The 27,343-nt window shown below is 42.0% G+C and overlaps 1 protein-coding gene across 1 annotated transcript in view; it reads left to right on the top strand.

The window, feature by feature from the left end:
* The window catches only part of MTCL1 (microtubule crosslinking factor 1), a 98,355-nt gene extending 72,682 nt beyond the window's left edge, over positions 1-25,673 (top strand). Inside the window, exons 9-15 of the mRNA XM_026078793.1 lie at positions 2,022-2,189; positions 7,879-8,133; positions 12,185-12,490; positions 14,881-14,912; positions 16,311-17,871; positions 21,433-21,490; positions 24,444-25,673. Coding sequence (XP_025934578.1) covers positions 2,022-2,189; positions 7,879-8,133; positions 12,185-12,490; positions 14,881-14,912; positions 16,311-17,871; positions 21,433-21,471 — 2,361 coding nt within the window. The 3' untranslated portion in view covers positions 21,472-21,490; positions 24,444-25,673. The remainder of the gene's footprint in view (positions 1-2,021; positions 2,190-7,878; positions 8,134-12,184; positions 12,491-14,880; positions 14,913-16,310; positions 17,872-21,432; positions 21,491-24,443) is intronic.
* Positions 25,674-27,343: the final 1,670 nt, after the last annotated feature.

Genomic DNA, 27,343 nt, shown 5'->3' with positions numbered 1-27,343 from the left:
GTTCTGTGATTCCTCTAAGCCTTTGGTCTTGAGTCACAGAACTGAAGTCTGAAGGATCGGATGTTGAAACCCTGCTTCAGAGTTACTGAGGGGACACACTGGGGTGCAGCCCTCTGTGACCCCTGCTTTCCTGTGGGGGACGCTCTGCTGTTTTTGCCATTCTCCTGATCCCTTGCAGTTCCCAGCAGCAATGGTGCTACACCACCATACGTGCCTGGCCAGCAGAGCTGGGCATAATACACTGAGCAGATCTCAGGAAAAATCAGGAGACCATGGTACTGTAACTTGTCCTAGATCAGTGGCTCTGCGAATTTACAGTGTGTTGCCTGTGCACTGGGAAAATAGTCTGAGCCTTCAGGGATCATTAAGAAATTTTTAACTAACCCCTAAAGAAAGCAAAATAAGATATAAAGGACATGGCATGTCTGGCTTGCTCTCCTGATTTTTACATTTAATTTGTAATTAGGCTACAGAATAAATTGTTCTTATTGTCCTCGCTGGGCACTATCCAAAGCTCTTTATCTGAACAATCTTGAATTCGAGGGTGTTTCACATCCATCAACTTCAGTTTTATAGTGAGGCAAATCAGGACAACCTGACTTTGTCAAATTCTAAATATATATCTGAATGTCTCTCTCTGAGACACTCTTGTTTATTTTTTTGTGTACCTCTGCTTACTTGTTCTAGCTACAAAGAAGTCCCCACTTAGCTGCTTCGTGAAACACTAGATAAGAGGAATTGCAAGAAACCTCCACTTGAAAAGATGAATGAAAAATAAAATGAATTAGACTATCATGCAAGAATCAAGCCAGATAATTTGAATTAGGTTTCCCAAGGAAGCTAGCATATTCATGAGATCCAGGTGATTAAATGCTAAATATATTTAGTAAGTTTTCCAATTTTTTCTGCTCATGCTGTGCCTGCAATTTTCTTAAAAGTCTTTTCTATTCAAAATAAAATTTGACAGATGATACAATCTACTCCTTGATCTTTGAGAGGCTCACTGGGAATATTTGATTGAGGTTTCGGATAAATAAATCATGTTGCACATTTCTGTTTCCTAATTCAAGGACTACAAAAAGGGTAGGAGGAAACTTTGTTTACTGATACCGCATGAACTTTTAAAAAATGTTATTCAGTATTTAACATAACAATGATGGGTTTTGCCAGTCCCTAGAGAGTCTGAAGAAAATAAATGCCAAGTAAATGCCAATGCCGAACTAAGAAAAAAAAATAGTGATTTGAGTAAGTATACATACATATCTGTCAGTACTTGCCAAGATCTGATGTCAGCTGTGGGCTAAACTTCTCATTTGACTCTTTTCTTGGCTTCTGGTTAGCATTTAAAATATTAGTGAACATTTTAAATATGACCATGGCATTCTCTACAAGATATTGGTGGGGATTTGCTCTTTGATCCAGTTCCATAAGAGGAAAAGCATCCTACCTGGCATTTTAACTGTGGTACTAAACTGGGTGCTGTTGCAAAGCTAGTCTGTGTGGAACTACATGGGACTGAAGAGAAATAAAAAGCCCAGTCGCATGAAACCCCTTAGCAGAGATACTCAGCTCAAAACCTCAAATTTTTTTCCAGAGTAACTTTGTMTTATAATGCCAAAGCATTGAAAATTAATCCTTTTTCTTAATACAGACTTTACATATATTTGAGGTTTGATGCTCAGCAATGACTGTGTGAGATTTACAGCTAACTGACAGACCTTATATTCTACCTTTGGATTATAGTAATGGAAGGGAAGCTATTACAGATGTCCTCAATCCAGAAGGATGCTTAGTGTTTTCTTCAGCATGCTTTAAGTATCCTTGGCTTCTGTGGATGCTTCAGAACTAGGACTAGCAAGAAAAAGTGGACACAGAAGGTATTGCTATTTTTAGTTTTCCCATGCAAAAGGTAACCCAGGCACTTTCTTTTCCATGCAATGAACATATGGACATTTTTCCTCCTAAAAAATGAAGTTGGAAGCTAAAGTTATTAGAATTAAAACATTTCTTTGTTCTGGCAGGCAAGTGAAAATCGGAAACTCTTAAATGCTCTGAAGGGTTTGCTGGATGACTTCCGCTCGGAGCTGCGGGACGACGAGCATGAGCGCCATGGGCTCCACCAGCAGTACGCTCTGGACAAGGCGGCCTGGGAGGTGGAAATGACTGAACTGAAGTGCCACCTAGAGCAGGTAGTGTCCCCAGTGGCTGATACCGGTAAAGAATGGCCAAGTCACTTAATGGAATAGGAAATCTGTGGCAGTCAGGTAAATTACTATATTTATCCATTTTAGCCTGGCATCTTAAAGCCTCCCTGATGCCTGAGCAATGCTTTGCTCTTTGAGTGCCTCTTGAGTTTCAATTGCCCCAGTATGGTATTCATGGAGCAGGTACTATATAATATACATGAGGACAAAGGAACTGAACCTCTTCTAGTTTTATTTCATCAGAAGAGTTGGCTGGTAATGTATCAGCTGCGATAATGAGATATGGGGCTGTCTGTATTCATTAGCATTTATAGGAGAGAAAATGTCTTGATGTTGGCATGTTCACAATTAGCTCATCACTGTGCCTTGGCACATAACTGCATTATTTGCATGGGAGAGAAACAAGTAATTTAATAATACTGAAGCATCAGATCAGTATGTACTATTAAACCAGCCAGTCAAAGCTGCTGACTGGTGATGGATGGTACCCCAATGAAGAGAAAGCTCTAGCTACCTGCCATAAGTTACTGTGAGAAGAGTGTATATAAAATCTGGTGCCAGGTGCTGCAGTGTTGCAAACTGCTGTTCACAGAAGACATACTGTTCCTGAGGCAATATGAAAACAAACCAGTAGTAAACCACATGGATTCGTTTCCAAAGCTGATGGCGTAAAAGCTTTGGTTTACTGCATTGAAGAGGGGAGGGGTAGGAGAAATAATGTGTTCAGGTCCTGTAGAAAAGATTTATAGTTGTAGAACAGCTCTGCAGAAGACAAATATAATATTAATATTTGCTGCTGAGATGATGGTACATTTAGGAAGATTTACTGAACATCGAAGCACTGTCAGGAGATTCACTCTGACGCACAATGCTGAGATGTGGACACTTCTTTCCCTGTCCAGGTACTGTAGGCTTGTTTCCACRAATGACAGAAGCAGCTTTAATTTTAGCAGCATTTTCTCTCAGTGGATTCAGATTCTCAATTCAGATCAATAGCTTCTTAGCGCACACAAATTTCCAGACAACAGATCACTTGAAGAAGAAAATAAAAGCAATCACCATTTTTACTTCTTAAGCTAGACATGGGAACAAAGACCAAAACTTAGAGAAAGTGAGTTTGAGAAATCTGCTGATTTAGAGCTTGCGTGCTTTGTGTTCATATGGGCAATACACACCTAGGTTGCCGCTTTGATTGGTGTTTGGCAAGTGGGACAGTGCTCCCATACCTGCCCTGGGAGAAGAGAGATTTGCACCCTTTCTTCTGGTGGTTTTGTCAGACTATTTTCACTGCCTCTACTGTTGTGCAATCCTACTGGTAATACTTCATCATATATGGTAATTGCTGAGTGGTGGATGTTTCTTCTTCTATTTCTTAAAGCAAATGAAGAGAATAAAATATCAGTATTTAAGACATGAAACTGACTTCCTTAGCAGATTCCCCAAAAGAGGTTTATATTTCACAATGAAATCAAGTCCCTAATGAAGCAGCAAAAAGATACCACATAAATCATTAGACTGTCAAATAGGATAGCACAAACACTGTGAGCATCCCACTGATTTRCAAGTATTGGTTTACAATTGCAAGGCGGCAACATAAAAACAAAATATAATATAAAATTAAAATAGAAAATAGAAATATTATAAACATGAAATAGGAATTAACTAAACCTAATGTTAGTGATTCAAAATTTGGGGTGTTCTTGTTGTAGGTTCAATTTCAGAATCAGTACGGGAGGAGCTAGTGAACGACGTGTGAAACATCAGTGTTACCTGTAGTCACGTTAACAGCCTTTGCTGGTCAGTGCCAACCAACGTGTGGGATAACAACTTGAAATAGCCCAGTGTGTCATGTCAGTGTGGGTAGAGGACCTCTCACGATGTCAGTTTGATCGGTAGCAAGAGAGCAGTGCCTCCCCGGGGCAGGAGAGAGCTGCCCAACTCCTGACAAGCCAGTAGAGAGTTGAGGCCTTCCTAGTCTCCACTGCTGTCTTCACTGCTGCTGTTTGCCCCCTTTTTTGTGAAGCAGGAGGTCAATTAGAGCATTTTCCTCGAGAGAAACACCTCCTAGTTAATGGCTACTGACAATGGTTTGATGCTGGTATGTTTTGATGCTGGAACTCTCTGTGTAGGAAAGAAAGAAATAAAAGGAAAGGAAAAAACTCTTCTGCTAAAAAAGCACTGCATATCAGAGATGATCATATACTGTTGCCTGCTGCTTTGGAGCTTTAAAATTTAACACAGTGTATATCATTAAAAATAAAAGTCTTGGCTGTCAGAAATGCATATACATCTTCTCTGGCAGAAGGATCCTAAGGCACTGTTTTTAAGATAAGAAATAATGAGATTGCTCCTAACTATGGGATTCTGATATCTCTCAGCCAATAACRAATCCCAGTAATACTTAGCCTCCAGCTGGGCAAGTGAAAAATCCCACTGTTTTGGGGAAGGGGAGAGAGAGAGTGTGTCTTGTTCAACTTTTCAACTTTTTTGTATTCATATTCATGTAGTACAACTTTTTGGTATTTTTTTTAGATTTGAAAAGAAAGGAAGAAGGAATTTGCTTTAAAAGATAATTATACAAATTTTATCTATTGCAGCAGAGCATTTTTTGCTTTATAGGTTCATTTTGACATTTTCATGCTTCATGCCAGGTCAAGAATTTATTGCAGACATTGGCATGTCTTTGCAACTTACCATGTTAGCCATAGCTACTACTGCAAGTGACATTATTCCCCAGGAGACGGCAAATGTGTGAGATTGAGTCTGCACTCCAGATGCTCCAGCAGCCTCTGCTAAGGGCTCCTCTTGCAAGTTGGGAAGTCTGCAGTGGTATTAATGCCCTTTGAAAGATGACTTGCATATATTGCAAAGAACAAGTCTTAAATAATCCTCTGTCAGGCTAAAGTGTAAGGAAATTGTATACAGTTTACTTCATTTTAGAGTCCGTTACAGTTTGGCTGATCTCAGCTCTGCAGTGACACTCTTGGTATAGATGATTATTTAGTGTCACAGCTACTTAGTAGTCCCAGCAGACACTTGCAGAAGGCAACCCATTGGGACCACAGAATAGTAAACTCAAAGCAAGCAACCCTGAAGAAATGGGTGCCAGCATCGCTGAGCCTGGCTGCAGCTGCAGCAGCTGTGACTCCAGCAGCACCATAAACTGGGGAAGTGGGGAACTGGGGATGCACAGAGGGAAGATGTAGCAAAAAGAGTAAGGGGCCATTATCTTCAGTTAGCAATGAGTTTGGCAGCAATATTTTTAAGTATTGTTGAGCTGAAGCATAAGCTGTCTGTGTGCTGGAGTAGCGGGCAGGAGGACAGCAAAGCTTGCTGGCTTCTTGAGCAGCCATGCTCAGGGACGGTGTCTCCAGGACCTGCAGCAGAGAGGTGCCTCTGCTGGGGCATGCTGCCCCACCAGACCGAGCCATGAAGTCACACGCAGGACAGCCTCACACGTATGCCTGTGGGTATTGGGAGCAGGGAGAGATTCAGACCTCAGGAACAACCTCCAGGGAAGCAAAGTCCACCAAGGGATGTTAAACACAAAGACACCACATCTGCCTCAGAAAGTCTGAGCCAGTCCAGACTTTATTGTTTTATGTTTGTTATGTGCAAGTGGATTTTACCCCATAATACAAGATAGGTAATTGTTGCCCTTGCTTTACAGAGAAGGAATGTAGAAATAGGGTATATTATATTACTCCCTAAGGCCTAGTGGGATTTGCAGTTGTTGAGCAGCAAAGTCATTTTAGGACTCCTCATGGTGGTCTCCAGGCTCCCATCTGTCAGGCTAACTGCACCCACTTACACTCGACTGCCTCTGAAGTCAGTGGAAGTTTTATCRCTAACTTTGGTCGGACTCGAGTCAAAGAATGAACTCGAGCAAAAAATTAATTTGTTTGATTAATCCCTAATTAATTAATCCATTAATCCTTAATACTTGATTCCATCTTAAAAGTACTCTTTTAAAATCTTAGCATTTCTGCTCTGTTTTGAAATTTTTCACATATCTGATGTTATTTCTTCTCTTCCTAGTCTGGTACCTGCCTTTTTGTTTGTTTATTGACAGCTTGAGTTATTGAGTTAAATAGCGGCAGAAATATCCCACTGCTGTCAAATCTGACTTCAGGTAGATTTTACAGGTATGAATAGTTAAAGGCAAAGGTCCATCAGTCTCTAACATCTGGGTCTGTACAAAATATCATACATCTGAACCTCATCAGATGCTGTCAGCATCATTCTGGCTGCACAAATTTACGCTGCACAAAGGGAGAGAGACATGATGTCCTTTGAACTTGGTTAAAAAAGGACCTATGTTTTTATAATTGATTTTTTGGTTGGTTTTAAAATAACAGGACTTTAGAAATTAGTGGTAGAGGAAGCAGGTGTTTGAAATCTCCCTGTCAGTACAAGTAGCTGTGAAGGATGTTCTCTCATTACAATTTTAAAATACTCAAGCAATGAGCTTTCTGCCACTTACTCGGGGAGTTTGTTCCAGAGACTAGTTTCTCCTGACTCCAGTCTGAACTTCCCCTTGCTCAGACAGATTGGACTTATTTTCCACATATGACAGTTTGAAGGTGTTGTCCTCTTTTCCTCCTAAAGGAGTGTGTTTCCCAGCAGACCTGCTGCCTTTGGTTTTTGAAGATAACTTTGGCTTCAGAGGTGGAAATGAGTTTTCACTGCTTTTCACTCCTGTTTGCCTGCAGAGCCAGGGGATGGTGATGTGTCCCACTCTGACTCACTTGCACAGCTACTGAGTTGTCAACAAAAGTCAAGTTTCAAGTTTCAAATTCTTCATTTCATTATCACAAGATAATTCTTGAACTTACACAAGCCCACCTTTTTCACCCTGACAACAGTGCAGCAGTGACGCAGGTTGCCCAGAGAGGCTGTGCAGTCTCCATCCTCAGAGTTTTGTCAGGACCCAACTGGATACAGCTCAGGGCAACCTGGTGATCCTGCTCTGAGCTAGGCTCGGGCTATAGACCTCCTGAGGCTCCATCCAGCCTGCATTTTCCCATGACCTTGGGCCAGATCTTCTGGTCTGATTGAGCTGATCCCTGAATACAGAGTAAAGGAGAAGAGAGAGAAGGTAGCATCAACTAACTGCCTGACCACCCTAGAGATCAATTCAGGAACCAGAAACTGCAGAGATGGGGGAATGATCTAGGTACATCTCTTTGTCTTGGTAATATCCTCTCTTGCTGAAAGTTGTGAGGATCTATACAATAAGGCTTTTGGTGAGGATCACTCTGGGCAAAAAGTCCCTTCAGAAAATGAGTGCACTGAGTGTCTGAGTGAGAGAGCAAAGGCAGAATATTGGTCAGGGACCTGGCGGGTGTCTCGGAGATAATGATGAGGTTGGAATTCAGCTCCGTGTTTCTTCATTGCTGGTACCCATGCATCCTTCAGAGAGATCACATTGATACCTTAGAGCATGAGCTGGTAGASCTGGCAAAATGATTCACTATGATTTTTACTGTTTTGATTTTAAAACTTTTTGTAAGTTGAACATCTTTGATCATTTGTTGAGATCCTAGGAGCTAAGAATTGCCATAATTATGCAATTATCTTTGTGGAGTTAGGCCTTAACTCAAAGTCCTTGTCAGACATGGGCTTTTACTTTCAGAAAGTTTGATATCCTTATAAAGTTTTATTTTGATGGCAGCTGGAAAGGAAGAGTGAGAATGCCTCAGGAGAAACAGGCCTCACCTCTGATGCGAAGGGGGCTTTTAAAAGGGAAAGAGAGGAGCACAAAAAGCTTCTGGCTGAGAGTCACAGTGTGGTGATGGATCTCCGCTGGCAAATCCAGCACAGCGAGAAGAACTGGAATCGGGAAAAAGTGGAGCTCCTGGACAGACTTGATAGAGACCGGCGAGAATGGGAGCGTCAAAAGAAGGAGCTGATCAGACGGATAGAGCAGGTAAGGAGTCACTTTTGCGTCATCTATGACTGGCTGCAAGCATTAAGCTTTGCACCATGACTGTATTCAGACCAGGGCTGAGAAACTATGTTAAAAAACAGCAGAAGAATAATTTTAGTTTCTTGACTACATCAGTGTTTCTCATGGTACAAAACAGTTTACATACACAAGGGAATAAAAGGAGAATGCTCATAATCCATATCAAATAATGTTTGTGAGAAATCAGCTCCAGGTTAAAGGTCATTTCCTGCCTCATTTCACTTACCCCAGACAAGGATGGTCACATTGATTAGTTCTGTTTGAAAGCTTATATGCATCTCTTCATGCTAAAACACTCAATCCCACACACAGGGTTATTCAAGGTTTGATATACAGCTTCCTGCCAAAAAAAGTCTGTTCATCCGTGAATTGCCACCAAAGATGCAGCTGCTGTGACTATTCAGTCTCAATTGAATTCTTTTTCTCTAGCAAGGGAACCCAGGGGATGATAGTGAAGAGCCCTTACTGATAACAAATAAGCAGCTATCAATGTTGAATATTCAGAAAACACTTCTGGCCTTGGTCACATGAATGGTGTGCACACCTCTGCTATCATTTGCAAATCTAATAATTGCATGGTTGTCCACTTGTTTTTCATGCTGATCTGCACTTTCATCTGCTTAGTATTAGAGCCTGATTTGAAAATGTTGTTCCAAATTGCACCTAATGGATTTATTCTTTGGCTAGAAGCCACAGAAAAAATAAAAAAATCAAGTTCAATGAGGGATAGCTAATACACAGTTTTTGGCTGAACATTGTTCAGTTCTGAGTCATGCATTCCCGGAAGAGGAAGAAAAACAACAAAAATTGTGATTCCTCAATTAACTGATTACTTTCTGTCCTTAGGACATCAAAAATGGAATTGCAGCAGATTTGTACATGCTCTCTAGGGAGCTTTACACTTGAATGAAGCACAAAGAGGCTTCACATGTTAAGTTGATGAAAGCCTGGTGTGATCTCATGACCAGTTTCTGAAAAGGGTCCATTATCTGTACCTTGCATTCCCATGCCTGGACTGCAACAAGAAGCTAAGGAAAACTCACCAGGCAGTAAATGTTGAGTGCAATACGAGACCTCACTTTAAGCTATGGCTTTTAAATCTACGGAGAAGTACCTAGGAAAATGTTGTACTCTATGGATATTTCTAAAATCACTACTAAACGTGTAGGTCTGACCAACATGGTGGTAGTGACCGATATGAAAGCTTTATCGACTAAGAAAGGTGATTTTTGAGCTTCTTAATTTAAAATATCAATAAATGATATTCTGGATTTTTTAATCTCCCATGTGTCTAAGGGTTTTTGAGAATAGTTTGGGAAGCTAACAGAACAAGCACTTACAATGCTGTGTAATGCAGACCAATATTAAGTCTCAGATAGAACAGTCAATGCACATGAGCGAGGAGGGCTTGAGACCAGCAGTTTATCAGACTCATCTGATTCCCAGGCTTCACAGCTAGAGGATGCTGAGTTCTCCATGGTTTGACTGGGCTGGTCTCTAGTTGTTGAGTTTCAGTGACAAAACTACCTCTTGGGGATTCTTCATGCAAAATGGGGAATAAATAGTTGTCAGAAAATTTCCCGTTCTATTAAGGACATGGACACAAACTTTTGTTTGGAGAGTCACTGGTACCTCTTTGGATGTTTATGCTGCTTTCCCTGTGAACTGTATTTTTTGATGTTATCTCCTTGATGTATCCTCAATAACCTGAGGGATTTAACCTGGTTAAAAACTGCTTTTCTCTTCCCTGAGATCTGGGGACAGTAAAGGGAGGGGGAGAGGAATCCCTGTTAATGTTACCTAGCCTTTAATTCTCTTTAAACCTGATATAATCTCTCAGGGTCATCTTGGGAGAGTCTACAAAATAGCCCTAAACTAGTCCTGGAACTGATTCCTTTTGGTACTATTCTGAAACCTCTACAGTTCAGCTATATATTTACTGTACAACCAAGTTGTTCACAGTATTAGTGATAGATATGGAAATAAAAAATATGATATCAAGCTATTTTTAAAGAACTGGATAATCAGAAATAGCATTTGAAGACTTGACTATCTGCCTGCAAAAATTCATAACCCCATCTTTGCTTGCAATCAAACATTTCCCTGTGTGACAGGAAGCTTCCAAATATTTGCAGGCTTTTAGTGGAATATCCTCTCAGATTGCATTCCTGCCCTGCTTTAGATGGAAGCAATTAGTATATCTTTAAAGTCCTTCTCCCCCGTGTTTTTCTGTGTGTATTCCATGTATGGAAATACATAGAGGATGAAGAGACTACACCAGTGTGTGTGTTTGAAAAACAGAGTCTAAGAGATAGTAGAAGCCTATGTGCCAAGTTTCCTACCAATGCTTTATGCCTGTCTGCTTTCACATAGTTCCTGAATAATACATGCATGATAAGGGGAAAGTTCACACCAATGTAGAAAATATTTAAAATACTTCACTCTGGATAGTTATGGGAATACTACTAACATATAAAAAAGCATGATGACCTACTTTTTGCAGAGCTCAAAGTTTTATTCTTTTCAAGTGGACTGTCACTTTGTTTTCCCTTAGAGACTCCCCTTCCACTATGTTACCAAAGCTAATTCTGCACAGATCACACCRCCAAATATTTAAATGCATGAAATTACCTGTATGAAAAGCTGTGTGTTTATAGATATAGATGGATGTGGACACAAAATCATTAGTCACTTAAAATTTAGGCTGGTATTTGTCATTTTTATTCGCCTGTCAGTTGCTTGACAGTCAGAGAGTAAGCAACAAACTGTATTGTTTTCTCATAAAAGTTCCCAGACCATCATATCATAAGGATCCATGAAAATCCAGAAGGGCTTGGAATTAGAACTGCTTATACAGAAAATATGCAATTACTATTTTTGTTTGCTCTGGGTCCTGCTCATATTCTGTGGAAAGGACTCCAGGATCTCTGGAGAGACCTTCCACCCCTACATGTATGGGATATTTTAAATTAGCTCCTTTTAATCAAACTGTTTCAGATTTTGTAAATAATGAGCAAAACACCAAAGACGCATCCAGTTTTTTCAGGCCTAAATCAAACAAAAGTCCCCTGACTGCAGCCCAAGTGCAAATTTAGTTATTTGCATCCTGACTGAAAATGGTTTTGAGCCATATGATGTCTTTTTTTTTTCCCAACACACCCAAGAAGATTTAATTAATATGTTTTTGTAGGTCCTCAGTCTTCAAAGTCCTAAACAATGACTTAGGCATTTGTAGGTTATTGTTGCTTGGGCCTGATAAAGACCTTAGCAGGTAGCTCTAGCAGAACATCAGAGTTATGTATCATATTCCTCCTATCATGAGTTGTTTGAAAATATCACTCACTTCATCCRTCTTGTTGTATTTACAACTGAAAGGAAAGTTGGTCACATAGTCTAATTTTAAGATTGGCAGTAGTTGAATTTCACTCATGCTGCAACCCTCTCTTCACCCAGCTTTTGCAAAGTATAGAGTTAATAACTTTGATGGTCCTTCTATAAATATGCATTTTCCTCAGACATGCTTTTTGTGCCTAATTCATCTCTTCGACAATAGTGTTGTGTACAAATAGCCAACTTTCTAGCCATGCATTAGTGCTAGTCAGTTTTTAAAACAAAGCCTTTGTTATATATAGTGTGTGTGTATTTATGTGTAGGTATACATATATACATAAACATGCAAAACTGTGTGTGTTTATATATTTATATATATTTTATATTTTTTATGATTTTTTTATATTTTTATATATATATATATATTTAATCACTCAAAATCCAGTGAGGCATAGCATCAAAGCCCTTGAGACATCTCTTCCTTTTCAGAAAGAGGACTTTGCAGTACTGCAAAGCTGGCATCCCTAGAGCTAAGCTGTGATCTCAGCCCGTGTGCCGTACTTGCCTCTTGAAGACACGCACATCTCTCTCCTATGGAAAGCTGAGTTCTATAGAAGARGAATGAAGAATACCATCCTCTACATAAATAATTGCTGTTTGTTTTAATTTGTCTCATTGCCAGCTTCAGAAAGAAGTGAGCCCACGAAGAGGAAGCAGTTTTCTTTGTGACCAGAAGGAGAGTAGCCTTCRTCCATTTGCAACCCAGGGGAACCTTCACATGCCTCGTCCGATGGGGTCAAGATCCTACTCTGATTCAGACGCCATCCAGTTTGATGATCGGTCACTGTCAAAGCTGAAGGAGAGCGATAGGTGCACTGCCACAGAAAACCTCTTTCTGGAGTCGCTGTCTCTGGATTCCCCTGACGAATCTGAAGAACACCGGTCGCGGCAAGTGGAGCGGGAGAAATTCTTGACGGGCTTAACAGAAGTACGTTCTCTTCTGCTTTGTCTCAAGCCAGTTTCATGGATAACTACATATGACATAACATATTGGGTTACAAGGTCTTAAACCCCTTCCGGTTGTAAATATATACATATATATGAAGAAACATGGGCTCTATTTTGCTAGTAGTACAGTAAGTACTGTAGAGAGGTAATTCTGGTTATCCCATGGTGGTTGCCTTCTAAACAGATTAGTATGAGTCAGTGAGATGAGATTTTTAAAAAATAAAATTATCCTTCATCAGCAAAGTTACAGATTACTCCATAAAAAGCTAGTAAGTACCAAAACACAGTACTAAGAGGTGCCATCAGGCCATAGTGAATGCCATCTATGACCTGCTGAAATCTGCACCAAAGCACACTTACTGACATGAGATCCAGGTCTTCACAGTTCAGTTATATCTGTGCTAAATGAAACCTGGGGTCCCAGACCCTATAGGCTGGTACAAAGTAACCTGTCAACTGTTGTATTATATTCGTGGTGGTGAGGATGGTCACCTTAACCACAACTGTGCAGTTTAATCACATCTGTGAAATTAAATACTGGTTGGATATACAAATCATAGCTAACAGGGAAGCAGAAACTTTCCCATCAAATATGTATGTATGTACTCAGGCTTGAAAATTTGACCACTCTGGGAAAAAGTTCGACAACAGGTCAGATCACAAGCTCCCTGCAGGACTGACAAAGTTGCACCAGTGTGACTTGAATTGAACACTTCAGCTTGTGAAAATGTGACCTAAGCTTTTCTTTGAGACCTAAAAACATCCTTACTTAGCTAAAGGATTGGGAAATCAAGTTGTCTGGAAGAAAACAGAGAAAAAAATTGAGAGCACCAAGAAATATGACTGCCTTTCTTAAATTTTAAGTACCTGTAGCTACATGTGTATTGCCTTCAATGGCAGGAGTGTATGGGTGGCAATACAGGATTCCATACCCATTTTTTCTCAGCTGTTTATTTCATGCATGCCCAGATGCTTAGTGAAAAATGTTGATACCATTGTCAGGGGTTGATGTTTTTGTGTTTGACTGACTGCTTTGGATTTGACTGCTGTTTTCTGTAATTTAAATTCACTCTGATATTTAAGAATGGAGATCTCTGGAGACGTTTTCCCTTTTTCAGACGTTACCACCATTAACAAAAACTTTGCCAGCAGAATTAGGTCCTTAGTGGTATTTTCCTTCAAAGTGCTTCTTTGCTTCAAAGCATGTTTTGGTGAAACCTGTGCAAAGTCATTTCCCCTCCACGGCTTTGCTCAAGTGAAACTGACTGGAGTTTAATGAATAGTTTTACTGATGATGCACAGAAGCAATGGAACCCTCCTGACTATCCCTTTTTACTGTATTTTCTTTGCAGTACTAACCATAGCAAAAATCAGTCCAGCCTTCAGCCTGATTCTCCATTCATTTGGATTAGATTTACTCTGTAATAACTCCATTGGAACCAGTAATGTTATTCCAGACTTACACCAGAATAAGTGGAAGGAGAATCAGTTTAGTCCTGTTTCTCCCCTGACTCTGGATAAATACTGGAAGGATGTTTGCTGAGTGACAAGGTGCTCTTTTTGAATAGTCACAACCTGAAACACACTTATACGCTGGTAATGTACTTGATTTCATGGGGTCAAATAACAATAATTGGTCCTAATTATCTTTTTGTTCCTTATCATATTTTGTATTTCCTATATTTTATTAGAAATATAAATAAGCAGTTAAACAGTAGCTGTAGAGCAACTGGTTCAGGAGAATCTATTAAAAAAAAAACTCATTATGGGAATTGTCAAAGGGAAATAATTGCCATAAAAATGTCTTAATGCTGTTAGCAAGCTGTAGGTATTCCCCCTATGAAACAAGTAATAGTTTTCCCACAAATTTAATATAGCTAGTTTAATGAGTTTCAACTGGTGCCATTTGTTGGTTCCTAGAGAATATATAATGAAATCTTATGTCAGAAGACCATGTTTTATCTCTTATTTCATCTGTTGTAAAGCAGATTAACTCCAAAGAACAAGTTCACTCACAAAGATATGGTCCAACAAAATATTTTGTACATGTGGAAAAGAGTCTTTTGCAGCTTACTTCTATTTCTGATAACATGGGACTATAAAAGTTCAAGGTTGTTTTAGATTTGAGACACGCTCTTTCTTTGTGCAGTCTGTTGTTCTAATGTGATTGACAATTTTCCTGCTTGTGTTTAAAGGGAAGAATATTCCCACAGGCACCTTATAATTCCTTATCATGGCAAAAGTCAGCTGCTTTTTAGAGACGAACATAGCTGGTGGAACTATCTGGAAGTAAATGACAAAACACCCGCTAGTTAATGCCACGAACAGGTTCAGAAATAACTTACCCTCTTTGTTTCTGTTTTGCTTCAGGAAGAAGAAACACACAAAGGAAATCTTCAAAGGTGAGTGAAACTGCAGGAAAAACAGCAAATACCCAACGGCCAGGGTTCCAGCATTCTCGTGCCCAAACCACAAACCCCAGGCATAACCATGCCACCTCCTCATCAGCTTGTGAGCCAGATTAATGGATTTATCCAGGGATTAATTGTCTCAGTATGCTTCTGTTCTCTGATTAACTTGGGCCACACTCAGCTGTGGTGCACAAAGACTGAGCTGTATGAAAGTGCATGAGACTTCAACTTACACTGAAGGCTATGTCTATGTTAGCAAGTAGTGCAGACCTATAGACATTGATGTATAGAGGAAAGCAGTTGGTGCTGAGGACCTGACACCCCTTTGCATGTCAGGGGTATTTTGCTTTGGACAATTTCTGTTCTGCTGCCCCGGGCTGAATGCCCACCTGAAGCTGGAGTGCATTAGTCATGCTTCTGAGAACATCTTCCAGCTCACTTGCATCCCAAAGGCATCCAGTCCATGCTCTCTGAGATTGCCCCCAATGCAAACCAAAGCATCTGAATAGGAGGTTCACTTCAAAAACATGCTCCTGATCTCAATTAAAACACTAGTATAGATGCTCCCAAAGTCTGCAGCTGGTGTTCTTGATTAAAACTCACAATATCATTTTTTTGTATCTTCTGGAACATTTCTATATAATAATCATTGCTGACTGAATCCTCATCCAGCTTTGGTTACCTCATTGAGCATACTCTGATAACTACAGTTATTTTCATTTTTAAATAATTCCATTCAGAAAGATTCTTTTGTTGTTTGATTTTTCTTACAGTGAAGCAGTAGGATAACTCAGCTGAATGTTTTTAATTTCGATGAACTAGCAAAGTGTGGGGAAAGCCAAGAATCTAGCATAATCACATAGGGATTCCCTTTTGCTGAATTATAGCATGAGCTCAACTCACCAAGCCAGTTAAATATAACAGCATCTAGGCTGTCCCATATCGCTATGCACCAGCTGTGCAGCCTGAGCAATCTCAGGAGCGGGGGTAGACCTGTGGATTTCACAGCAAGTTGGAAATACTCCGCGCTTGCTTTGAAAAGTGTACCTCATATTGTCATAAAGACTCATTTTCTATCAATAATATATTTCTGAAATGCATCTTACTGCTGCACACTTCAGACATTTGCCAAGCAGCAATCCACAAGAAAACAGTAAATTAAGAGCCATTAATAAACTATTGGGTACTTTTAATGACTCATCAGGAATGCTTGCATTTCACAGCTTTTAAAAAACAGTAAAAGGGAACTTCAGTGAAAGAGGGGGCTAAAGTGGTTTCATATATAAGTCCTTAGTGAAAGTAGGGTTGTCTGAGTTAGTTTTCTGCTGAAATAAAAATAGTTCTATGAGAGTTTGTACAAATGTAATACTTTTGTGCTCCCCTTTCCAGGGCGATGTCTGTTTCTTCCATGTCAGAATTCCAGCGTTTGATGGATATTTCTCCATTTCTCCCAGAAAAAAACTTGCCTTCGTCTAGCAGCAAAGATGATATAACCCCTCCCTTGTCTCCTGATGATTTGAAATACATCGAGGAGTTCAATAAAAATTGGGATTACAGTAACACTAGGAACCATGGTGGGGCTGCTGAGAAGCCTGCAGAAGCCTGGGCAGAAAGGACAGAGATGGGGAAAGCTGGGAATGATCCTGCTTCAGATCCCTTCCAGGCGTCATCATGGTACCTCACCACCAGTATCACTATGACAACTAATACCATGACCAGCCCAGAGCACTGCCAGAAGCAGCCAACGAGGAGTCATGGTGTAACCGAAAAAATGGGAGTTCGGGTCTTTCACAGCCCACCAGTTGTCCGTAGGTTTGATAATTCAGTGATAGCTGGCAGCGAAGGGAAAAACCAGGTTGAGCCAGACTTCCTGTTTTCTGTGACCAAAGCTATGGGGAGTGTCAGTGAGACAAAAGGTGCTTCCTCGGATATGTTTGGAAGATGGCCTTGTGACCTGGCCAAACATCATAAGGATTTTCTGGAGAGTGGTCTTCATCCCATTGAACGCCCTATTTGCACTACTGTGGGCTTTGCCTCACCCTTGCACAGCTTGGAGATGTCCAAAAACATGAGTGATGATATGAAGGAGGTCGCTTTCTCTGTCCGAAATGCAATACGCTCTAACTCTAATTCAACAGAGCCTCAGTTTAAGGACACGGCTTGTCAAACCAATGGGATGAGGACGACAGGGACACAGACCACCCAGACGATCAGTGTTGGCTTGCAGACGGAAACCCTGCGCAGTATCACCAGCAGTCCACACAAGTGTCTGACACCAAAGGGGGGATCCACTCCTGTCTCTTCACCATCCAGAAGCCTAAGAAGCAGGCAAGTGACCCCTGTCATTGAAAAGGTCCAGGCTAAGTTTGAACGCACATGCTGCTCCCCCAAATACGGCTCTCCAAAGTTGCAAAGGAAAATCCTTCCCAAATCAGACCAGCCAAATAACCGGACATTGCCTGGTACACCTCAAAAAGGATTCAGTGAGTCCGCTTGGGCTAGATCAACTACTACAAGGGAGAGTCCAGTCCATACCACCATCAATGATGGCCTCTCCAGTTTGTTCAACATTATTGACCATAGCCCCATCTTTCATGAGACCTTCCAAAAATGCCCAAGGTCTAGCAGTCGATCCAGGTCAGCGGAACCCAGACCAGAACTGGGCCCAGTGCAGGAGCCATGTACAAGTGCCCGTGGCAGATCACCCAGTCCTCTCCGTTTGGGGACAGAGACGCAAAAGGAAGAAGGGACTGAGGTGACAAGTATCAGGCAGGACTTATCTGCTCCTCCAGGGTATACACTTGCAGAAAATGCTGCCAGGATCTTGAATAAGAAACTTTTGGAGCATGCCTTAAAGGAAGAGAGAAGGCTACCCTCACACAGCCCACCAAATCTTAGCAATGACAACAGCACAGCAGATATTGTCAAAGTAGAACCAGGGTCCATAGAGGTAATGAGTTTGTTTGTTTTTCCTCCTATAGCTAAATGCACCCTTCTTTGAACAAATGCATTATGAGATGTCTTGCAGTCCTTCTGTGTATTTACAATAACCTAGTCATGTCATAGTACTACCAGCAAGTCCCAGTCTTGAAACTGTTGGATTAGTCACTGAAGAACTCGTTAAAGAATCTGAGTTTTATCCTGACAGCTTATCGGGCTTGAAAGCATGAGAAGAGCTTTATCCCTTACTGGATAAAGATGGTTCTCCCCTGAATGCCTGGGGATAAGGGGTTTCTCTCACAAAACACATCACAAATTAACAGATGTTAATCTGGGTTTGAGTAAATTTCTGTATTGTGCTGGCCAGAAAGGTAGACTGTTTCTCCTATGCAAGAATGGGTAATTCTGTATTAACAAGGCTGTGTTAAAAATAGTGACTACAATGCCCTGATCCAGAACTTTAGTGCCTTCGGCGTACCTTTTCTGGATGTATCTGAATAAGCTTGACTCTGGTCTGTAAATGTGATTAAACAGCATGAAATTTGGAACTGATTGTTGCTGCCTTGCAAAATAATAGTAATTATAATAATGAGAATCAACTAGTCTAAGCACAAACCTATTTAATATTTAACAAATCTATACTGATGTTTTACTGTACTGTTGAAAGTGTAACAGTTATCTGTCTCAGCAGATATGCCCGAGTATTGGGAGTCAGATCCTCAGGTACAGGAATATGCTACAGAAATAGACCACAAAGAGGGTGTAATGATGGACAAAAGCTCTCTGAGCTGTCAATGTCTAAGTCTCCTGTTCCTTGTGAACCTTTGTGCAGAAGAGAGTTGGTCTAGGAAAGCCCTGAGAGAGCTGAACTATGCCCAGCACTTACCAGTGCCTGTTTTCTTTCTGGCGCAGCAGTGAAACGGCATTTTTCAAGCTGGTCAGGGAAATTTCCCAGGGTAGGGACAGGAACCTGTCATGCTGTCCACCCTGGGCTGTCTCTGTGGCATCCCCGTGTTTTGGCAGTGCTCATCCCTGGCGCCACCTCAGCCTCATTGGGGTGAGATGGGGAGCAGCAGCATCTCTGGGGTTCGCTCCTACCACTCCTGCCTTAGAAAGCCTCAAGGGAAGGGACAAAACCCATTTTCTCAGTCAACATTTGGGTTGAGAGGCTTTTCTGGGAACTTGAGCACTGAGACTTTTCTTCTGCACTTTGCCTTTCACTAGCTGGTTGTTCTAAATGGAGGTGATATGCTCCTCTTTTGTAGGTACTACTCAGAGGGCATAATCGTTTTTCCTAACAGAGCGTCCAAAGCTGAGGATATATTACCTATATGCTGTTTAAAAGGAAATAAATAGGGAAGTTTGTATATATTAAAAAAACCCCTACATGCCCATTATAAATAACAATGAAAGACAGTGAGCTTGTGCGTAAAACTCGAAAAAATAAAAGTGGAAAGAAGCCTCATTTATCTGGATCTTTCTAGCTATCTCTGTATTTTGCCTATAATTTGAAATACTGAGAATGCATTACCATTCCTTATTAGAAAGTATGTGGTATACGCTCACAGCTTCACCTCAACTTTGCCTTCAAGGCATCACTGAAAACTCTTGATTTCCTCCTGCATCTTTTAAATGTCTCAGCAAATTTCAAGTATAAGTAAACTGATGTCATCCCACATCATCGCAAATTGCTGTTGGCAAAACACAGCCAACATCAGTACCAGAGTTTGATGCATGGAGAGATTTGTGTCAGTGCTGTTTAGCAAAAACTCATTTACCATCAGCGTGGTAGAAAATTGTTCCTCTTTGTGAATTTTCACTATCTTTTGTCTAATTTTTTGAGTGCTAAGCCTCAGAGCTCTGACTTTTTCCTCCTTGCAAGTCTTACTYGGTTGTTCGAACTGTTGTCTAGCTGCCCAGGTTTAGAACTTGAGGTGGTCCTGTCCTTTCCCAAGAATGTGCCTGGAAAAAGAAGGTGGCGGGCGTCCACRTGACGGGCTTAGCTTTTCCCGGTTGAGGTGGCTCTCTGCAAGATGCATTTATGGAGTGTGGATTTCCTGCTGAAAACAAAACCGCAAAGAAGTTTAGACTCTGGAAGTGCCTTGGGTTATTTATGGATTACACTGGCCACACAAATGACACCACGTACAAGTTACACTTTGCACATTTTGTCGCAAGCAAGAGGCAGTGGATGCAGTGTGGTCTCCAGGGAGGCGAGCTGTGCTCGGAGCCGTGCCGGCCAGCGCAGCCCTGCCACCCTCTGCCGCTCCTTGCTGGGCGCCCCCCTCCCCTGGGGGTTTCCGGACAACACAAGTGACCCCCTTACCACAGAAAGCCCTCCTTTTTCTGCAGTCAGGGCATCACATATTAATGGCTTTTAAACTTGCTTGGAGCACTTGTTGGCAGCTCTTCTCTAATTTGAGCTTCTGGATGTTCCAGTTGCATAATTTGCTTTTATATTCCTGCTGAAAATATAAAATCTAGTTCATATATATATATATATATTTACGCACATACATATGTGTGCCTGTATATGCATACATAGTAGCAGTGCATTTTCATAGTAGCTCTGTATTTTCATTCTAACCTGCCCAAAGCTGCCTACAAGCAAATTTGCATCAACCCAATGCAGCCTAGTAGTATCTTATCCTGCTAATTCGCTAAACCACTATCTTACTTGCATATCATGGAATTTATAAATATTACCATAAAAATGCAAGTTAGGTTTACCCAGCTGTCCATATTAGAGCAGTATGAACATTTCTCTTCTATAGCTGGCAAGGGTGTAAATCATGGAGGTTACACAGCTAAATGGCAGTGGGGGCCAGACCCATTTCTAGAGACAGCAGGGTGAAAGGCTCGGCCACGTGGATCCATGGCAAAGGGAGCTGGTGGGTCCTCTGGCCGCCAGGGCAGAGCAACTGCTGTGCACTTGCAGCTGAACCCGGCAGCACTGGAAGGAGATGGTAAAAAAGTGGGAAAGATGGTGGCAGAAGGCGAGTGCTTTTATTTCAGTTTGCGTCTCCCTTTCAGGGCCACTGTTAAGTAGGAGCAAGAAGGGAGAGGCAAATAGCTTTCATCAAAGCTTTATATGGGCATCCATGTAACATAAAAATTAGTGGCTTTTTTGCCTTTTAAGGATCTCCTAAGCAGAAATACTCTCTCAAAATCAAACAAAGGAAAAAATACAGCTTTATTCCTCTTTCGCAGTAACTTTTTTTGTTTTTCCCCTGGCCCTAATCAGGCTTGGCAAAGGATAAAAGACATCTTTCTCTGCTGAGTAGAAATGTTTGGACTGTTTAATGCCATGTCCACTTCTGAGACTCTGCTAGGTTTGCGAGGGGTTGGTTTGTTTGCTTCTTTCTTTTCTAAATCTGCTTCTGCTAGTGGCTTATCTTTTTTTTTATCATAAGTAGTTTCCCTTGTGGTACAGCGGTAACATGATCTGAATGGGTAGGAACATCTGGAGACTTCCTTGCCGACAAGAAACCTTCACTTTGAAAAATAATTGATTAAAACAATTCTTTCCAACCTACTTGCTTTCTTTCTCTTTTCTGTCTGTTCTGTCCAGAACCAAACTGTCTTATTAACTGCCCCCTGGGGACTCTAACCCTGCCTGCCTCACTGCTGTAAGTCCTTTCCGCCTTGTTTCCAGCCCTTTCCGAAAGCGGTCGCTTCGAATGCGCGGGTTAATGGCAGGACGTGGCCGCCGGCGGTGCCCCGGCTGCCCTGCGCGCCCGGCGCCCCGAGCCCCGCACGGCTCCCCACATGCATCGCTCGGGGAGCGCGCAGGACGGGACCCCAGCCTCCTGCTGGTGCATGGGGCGCAAGCGTAGGCCGGCCCGGAAAAGGTCAAACTTCAGTGAAAATTTGGGGGAGGAGGGGGCTGGTTCAAACTTTAAAAACTGACAAAGTTTAAGACCCGGGTAAATGTATGCAGTGATGTTGGGCGGGGTGGGGAGTAGGCTTGAGCAGCAGCCCAAGGGCTGGTGGGTGCGTGGGGTCCCAGCTGGTCCCAGCCCAGTTTGGCCAGTGCCAGCTGGGGCGCTCCCTGGTGGCTCGGGGTGGGGGGGGGTCACCAGCTGCCACAGCGTGGGGGGGAGACACCATATAGACATGGGCTGTGACGATCCACTGCGCCTCAGAGCCTGTTTTATTCACTAACACAGACGTAGCCTTGGTGGCTGACAGCCTGGTCTAGGAAAGAACTAGCAACTAAAGCCAAAATCATCTTTCCCGGGGTCAATGTCCAGGCTTAGAAGTGCTCCCCCCCTCCAAAAGCAACCGTTAAACTAAATTACCCAAAAGATAGTAGTTTTTTAAACATTTCTGGCTTAGGTACCTATGGCAGCTGCATATGGTAAGTGAGGACATTTGGGGTTTCAAAAACTGTTCTTGGCAGTTTCCTTGTAACGGCTCCATTTCCTTAAGGTACCCGAGGCAGCCCAGCTGCAGGTGGGGGCACCACGCTGGCTCGGCAGCCAGCGCGGTGCAGGATTACGCTGTCCCTCGGTTCTCTGCCCTGGAGTAGCAGCAATGGCTGGTGCAGCGCGTGTTGTGCTGTGCGTGTGTATGCCACAGATAAGAGCCTCACCCGGCCTGTCCGTAAAAGCTGCCCAGCATCTGTGGGTACGCTATAGCGATTCTTTTGAATTGGGAGACAGCAGCAGCAATAAATTTCGCTATTACAATGCTGACTCTCCTTTACTCCTGTGAAACTAGGATAAAGCAGCCAGAAGCCAGCAGAGCTATAAAGATAATCATTTTAAGCTGCTGTTTAGAAAGAGTCTAAGAGCCAAACCAAAAATTGCATAGCCTCAATTCATCACGTTGCACTGCCTGTCAGTCTTGCTCTGCGTATGGCTTTCTCTTAACAAACCTGAATAGAGCGGCAGCTATCACAGGCCATGCGCTGCCCCAGGCCCAGTGGGATGAGGTAAAGTCAGGACACGGAGTCAGTCTCCTTGTTAGCATTGATTTATAGTGTAGCCTTTACTGTTGTTTTACAGTGGGTCATTTTTAAGTTTACAGGGCAGGTTATGGGGGGGAGGAGGGAGCTTGCACGGAGGGAGCTGGATGCATGCAGGACCTGCAGCCACTCACCAGCGCGTCTGTCGTTCCTTGCGCTCTGCAACGCTGGATGAGTACTGCTCTGCCTTGAACAGTGGTGTGCAACCTCGGATCACCCCATGGGTTGCGTGTTAACCAAAGGCACTGCGGTGAGCCCTGTGCAGAGACTTCCCTGAGTCCAATGAGGCCCTCTGCCCTGAAACACGCACCCCCAAACGCTGCATTTCTTATACCTCAGCTCTGTGTCTTTGATAGGTCATGAAACATTCATGTTTGATCCTCGCAATTCAACTGAGATATTCAATGGCATATCACCTTGTTTGTTCACAGTTCATATCATGTTACCTGATCCAATATCTTCCATCCCTAGTCACTCTTCTCTTTCTCCATGTGAAACTACACTGAATTCTTCCTACTGCATTGTTCCACTGCTCCCTTTGTTTCTCTTTGGTTCACCACGCCAGAGCTTCTCCTTTCCATTGTGTGGTTTGTAATCTCTATCATCATTTGCATTCTGATTCTAAGRCTGATTTTTATTCAGCTCTCTTGTCCTCTCCAGTGACTTCTCCTCGGTGTATGCATTTCTATAGGTTGACAAACTCAGCTGATTTGCTTCTACAAATTCGAAAGTAGGCAGAGAAATTCAGACATTCTGCTTTGGCATCAGAGGACAGACTTGCTCCCACAGTCAGTCATCTTGATATAATAAGCATGCAAAGCAATGCATGAAGTCTAGCTGTGCTAAGAGCAAAGTCCATAAATATTAGAAGCAATTATCAACTTAGTGTCAGGGTGAAAAATCACAAGTGCAGTGTGTTTCTAATTGCACCGGCAGGCTATCAGTCCTGAGTAGTGGAAAGTTGGTGGAGAAATAAAATTTCAGTTTTCTTCTATTTCCGTGAATGTCATCCTTAATGTACAGTACCACTGATTCCTGTAATTCAGACTCAAGCAGCTGACAGTCAGGAGTGATGTTCTAGAAGTTGAAATTTGTAGGTAAGCCTCATCTTTAAGCCATTTGGGGGTCATAACTAGTGTTGTAGTCATTATTCTCTTGCTAGGAAGTCTTTCCTACACGTCAGTCTGAACTCTGCAGCAGACAAAAGGAGAGAGAGGTTGATTTTCACCTCCCTTGTAAATGTAGAATTGGGCACTTTTATGCCAGGTCAGCACTTAGAGCAATGTGATGACTAGTGGATTTTACTGAATTGTCATGCAAATATATTTTTCAGCTCTTTTCTTTTCTAGCACAAGGCATATTAGCAAATGGAAGTTTGTCAGCTACTTCAGCTCATCCCAAATCTCCTTCTTTCATTCTCTCCTTATTCGTTCCATAAATCATGGACATATATGCAGATATCTGGAGCCCACACATAGAACTATGTTTGCTGCTTGCTTGTGTCCTGTGACATGACAGATGCTTAGCTTAGTCTGATTTTTTGAATTCTCTGCAGATCCCAAACACCTCTAATACAAGTCACTAACCACTGTTTTGCTCTCTTGGCTGCAAAGGAACTACCTTGTTCTGCACTAGCTCCGTCCCTTGAACCATGCTTCTCCCGGCCAGAGAGACCAGCGAACCGGCGCCCGCCGTCCCGATGGGCTTCACATTCCCCCACGGCCTCCCAGTCGCAGTCCACCGGAGATCTGACTTCCTCCGAGGAGCGCGGAAGCAAGGAGCCGCCAGCAGAGACCCTGGCCAGTGCCGCAGGCCCAGCAGACGCGTCCTGGGAGTGAGCCGCTGCCGCTCGCGTTAGCAGCCTCCCCCGTGAGCGGTCTCTGTTGGAGAGGGTGGGATCGAGTGGTGGAGGTCACCAAATGCCCTCAAACGCAGCTGCTGAATGTCCACCCTGTGAAACTGAGACGTTTCTAGAATGAAACAGTTAATGTGCCTGTAATAACTTAATTTTTTTCATAGCTGAGAAAACTATTTTTGTCTCCATCTTTTCTACATACAGTATATTAACAAAAAAAAAGTAAAAAATGATATACAGATAAAGTAAGATTTAAAATAAAATGTAAATTAAGTTTTAAGGGAATTTGAATACGTGCTCATGCTCTCTCCAAATACCAACTCCCTTTTGGTTATATTTGTTTTTCAATTTTGGTTTGGGTTTTTTGGGGGTTGGGGTTTTTTTTCATGTAAAACTAGGGTCTTAAGTTAATTTTATTCTATTTTAATGTCAGTGTTATCAGTTTTTAAAGGTAAGGTTCTTAAAGATGCTTCAACTGGCTGAAGCAGTACCTTTTAAGTAGTGAAGAAAGCCATTAAGCTAGTTCACTAGAATTGTATTAATTAAGATGGAGGGGAATACAGGTAAACTCAAGAAAAAAAAATGTAAAAAAAGAATGCCTCAGAAAGTCTTATGGAGTTAGCTGTAAAATACACATACAATACTTGACTTGCATGCCTCTGGGTCCTAGCACTTTAGTGCATGTACATACTGCTACTGTACTTCTACCATCACATAAATGTGAGTCAATCTGTTTCACTGTAATATTGTTGTGAATTTACCTGTACTGTACTTTTATTGTTGGTATTCTTGCATTGACTATACAAAAAAGAGTTTTTAAATTATTGTTAACTGTTCGACTGGCTATGTACAGTGTTTACTGAGAACTTCCTTTGTTTTGGGGAAAAAAAACATTGAGAACTCTGGGCATACTGAATTGTAACTGGTCTTGTTTAAGAGTCTGTTGGAGACCATGTGAAGTGGAAATAAAACCCTTAGTATTTACAAACTGCTAGATTGCTTCATGATGTTTATTTCCAATCGTAGTTCCCGTGGTTCATTTGACTGGAGAAAAAAAGCCTCCAAACTCCTCCTTCATTCATAAGGGAAGGAGAATGCTGCTTTACATGAAAGTAGTAATGGCAAGGTACCTATTATGCTGGGCTCTCCAGACTCCTGTGGACACTCGATCAGGCCATGGGAAGATTTCTGAAGTCCCTTACTGACCTCTGCAAAATAGTTTGCTCACTGCGGTAGCAGGACCTATCCTCGCAGCTCCTCTGAGGTGGTATGGCTTGTGGCTTTCAGTCATTCATGTGAGTGAAAATAAGCCAGGTAAACGTAATATCAAAAATATGACAAGATCGCTGTTAATCCAAGTCTCTTCTGCATTACACACAGAATCCAATAAAACCAGAGCTTTTGTAAAGCTGGTGGCTAACGTGTAGCACTAAATGCAGCTGAGAACTCAAACCTTCCCAAGACGTGGAAGGCACTTGAGCTATTTTGCCTGGTACCATCTGTCTGGCCATATGCTTTCTCTGGGAGCCCCAGGACTGGTCTGACCAGTTATTCCATGGCTGAACTGGCTCATTCCTGTTTGATTTCCCCTTGCTTAGGCTCGGTTATTTAAGAGCACCATCTGGGCTCCCTAGAAGCTTTCCTGGTTTGTGCTATTGAGCAATAAGCTCCTTCACATCCTGTCCTGCTGTGCTATGGCTGGTTTTCTAGGAAGTTTAATTCAGCTGTTGGACAAGAACAAACTCCTGAGCTGTTGGGTCAGCTCCCAGATAAAAGCTGGTAGAGGTCTTATCTGTCCCACGTCAGTTAGGACAGCGGCTATTAATCCAGTGTCAAAATGTCCATCTCTGGGTCACCACTGTGAAAATTGGCACTTGCTGAAGTAGCAGTGACCAAAGTACTGTTGTCCAATGGTTCTCTGGTGCCCTAGCCAAAAAGCAGTGTCTAGTCCCACTCCCAAAGCATTGATCGCATCAGATACACAGTTGTTTCAAAGCCTCACTGTTAGCATTTTTCATGAGCATTAAGTAGACACACCAAGTTTGAATACACAAAATGATAGATGGTGGCCACCCTACTTTTTTTTCCAAATCTTGATAATCTTCTAGCTGCAACACTTACTTAACTGGTGCAAGAATTTCAGTTTGGGAATAGAAGGAGGAACATGCCCAAGAACTGTTTAGAAGGTCAAAGAAGAGTCACAATGATTATTAAAGAAGCCCTAACTCACAAATGAAAGATCCTTGTTTGCTTTCAAAATCTTCATTGCCAGGAGCAGTTTTCCAGGGTGGGCAGGAGGGGATACTGATCCCTTAAAAGCTGTTTCTCCTAGATGAAGTAAGTTAAAAAAGTTGCAAATGCAGTACTAGCTACCAGAGAGTAAAAATACTCTTCTGTCCCTTGTGACAGCTGTAATTTTTTTTAATGCTGCAGAAGAAAATTCAGATGACTGCTTTGTAGCCTTGATATCAGAAAGTGGTATTTGCCTTTCAAATCAGGAAATACACCAGCCCAGAGCATTAGCTGTTGGCCATCCTGAAATAAGAAGGTATTTGAGGATAAGCAGCTGGCTGTGGTTTGTCAGGTAAACTGCTTACCAGAGAGCAGGAAATCACTGAAACAAGGGTGAGACAGCGCATAGCAAGAAGGAGAAGGTTA

The sequence above is a fragment of the Apteryx rowi genome, unplaced genomic scaffold (assembly GCF_003343035.1).
Source record: "Apteryx rowi isolate R43461 unplaced genomic scaffold, aptRow1 scaffold_489, whole genome shotgun sequence".
NCBI classification, from domain to species: Eukaryota; Metazoa; Chordata; class Aves; order Apterygiformes; family Apterygidae; genus Apteryx; species Apteryx rowi.
Note: the sequence above shows the minus strand (reverse complement) of the source record. Positions and strands in the feature narration are given on the sequence as shown.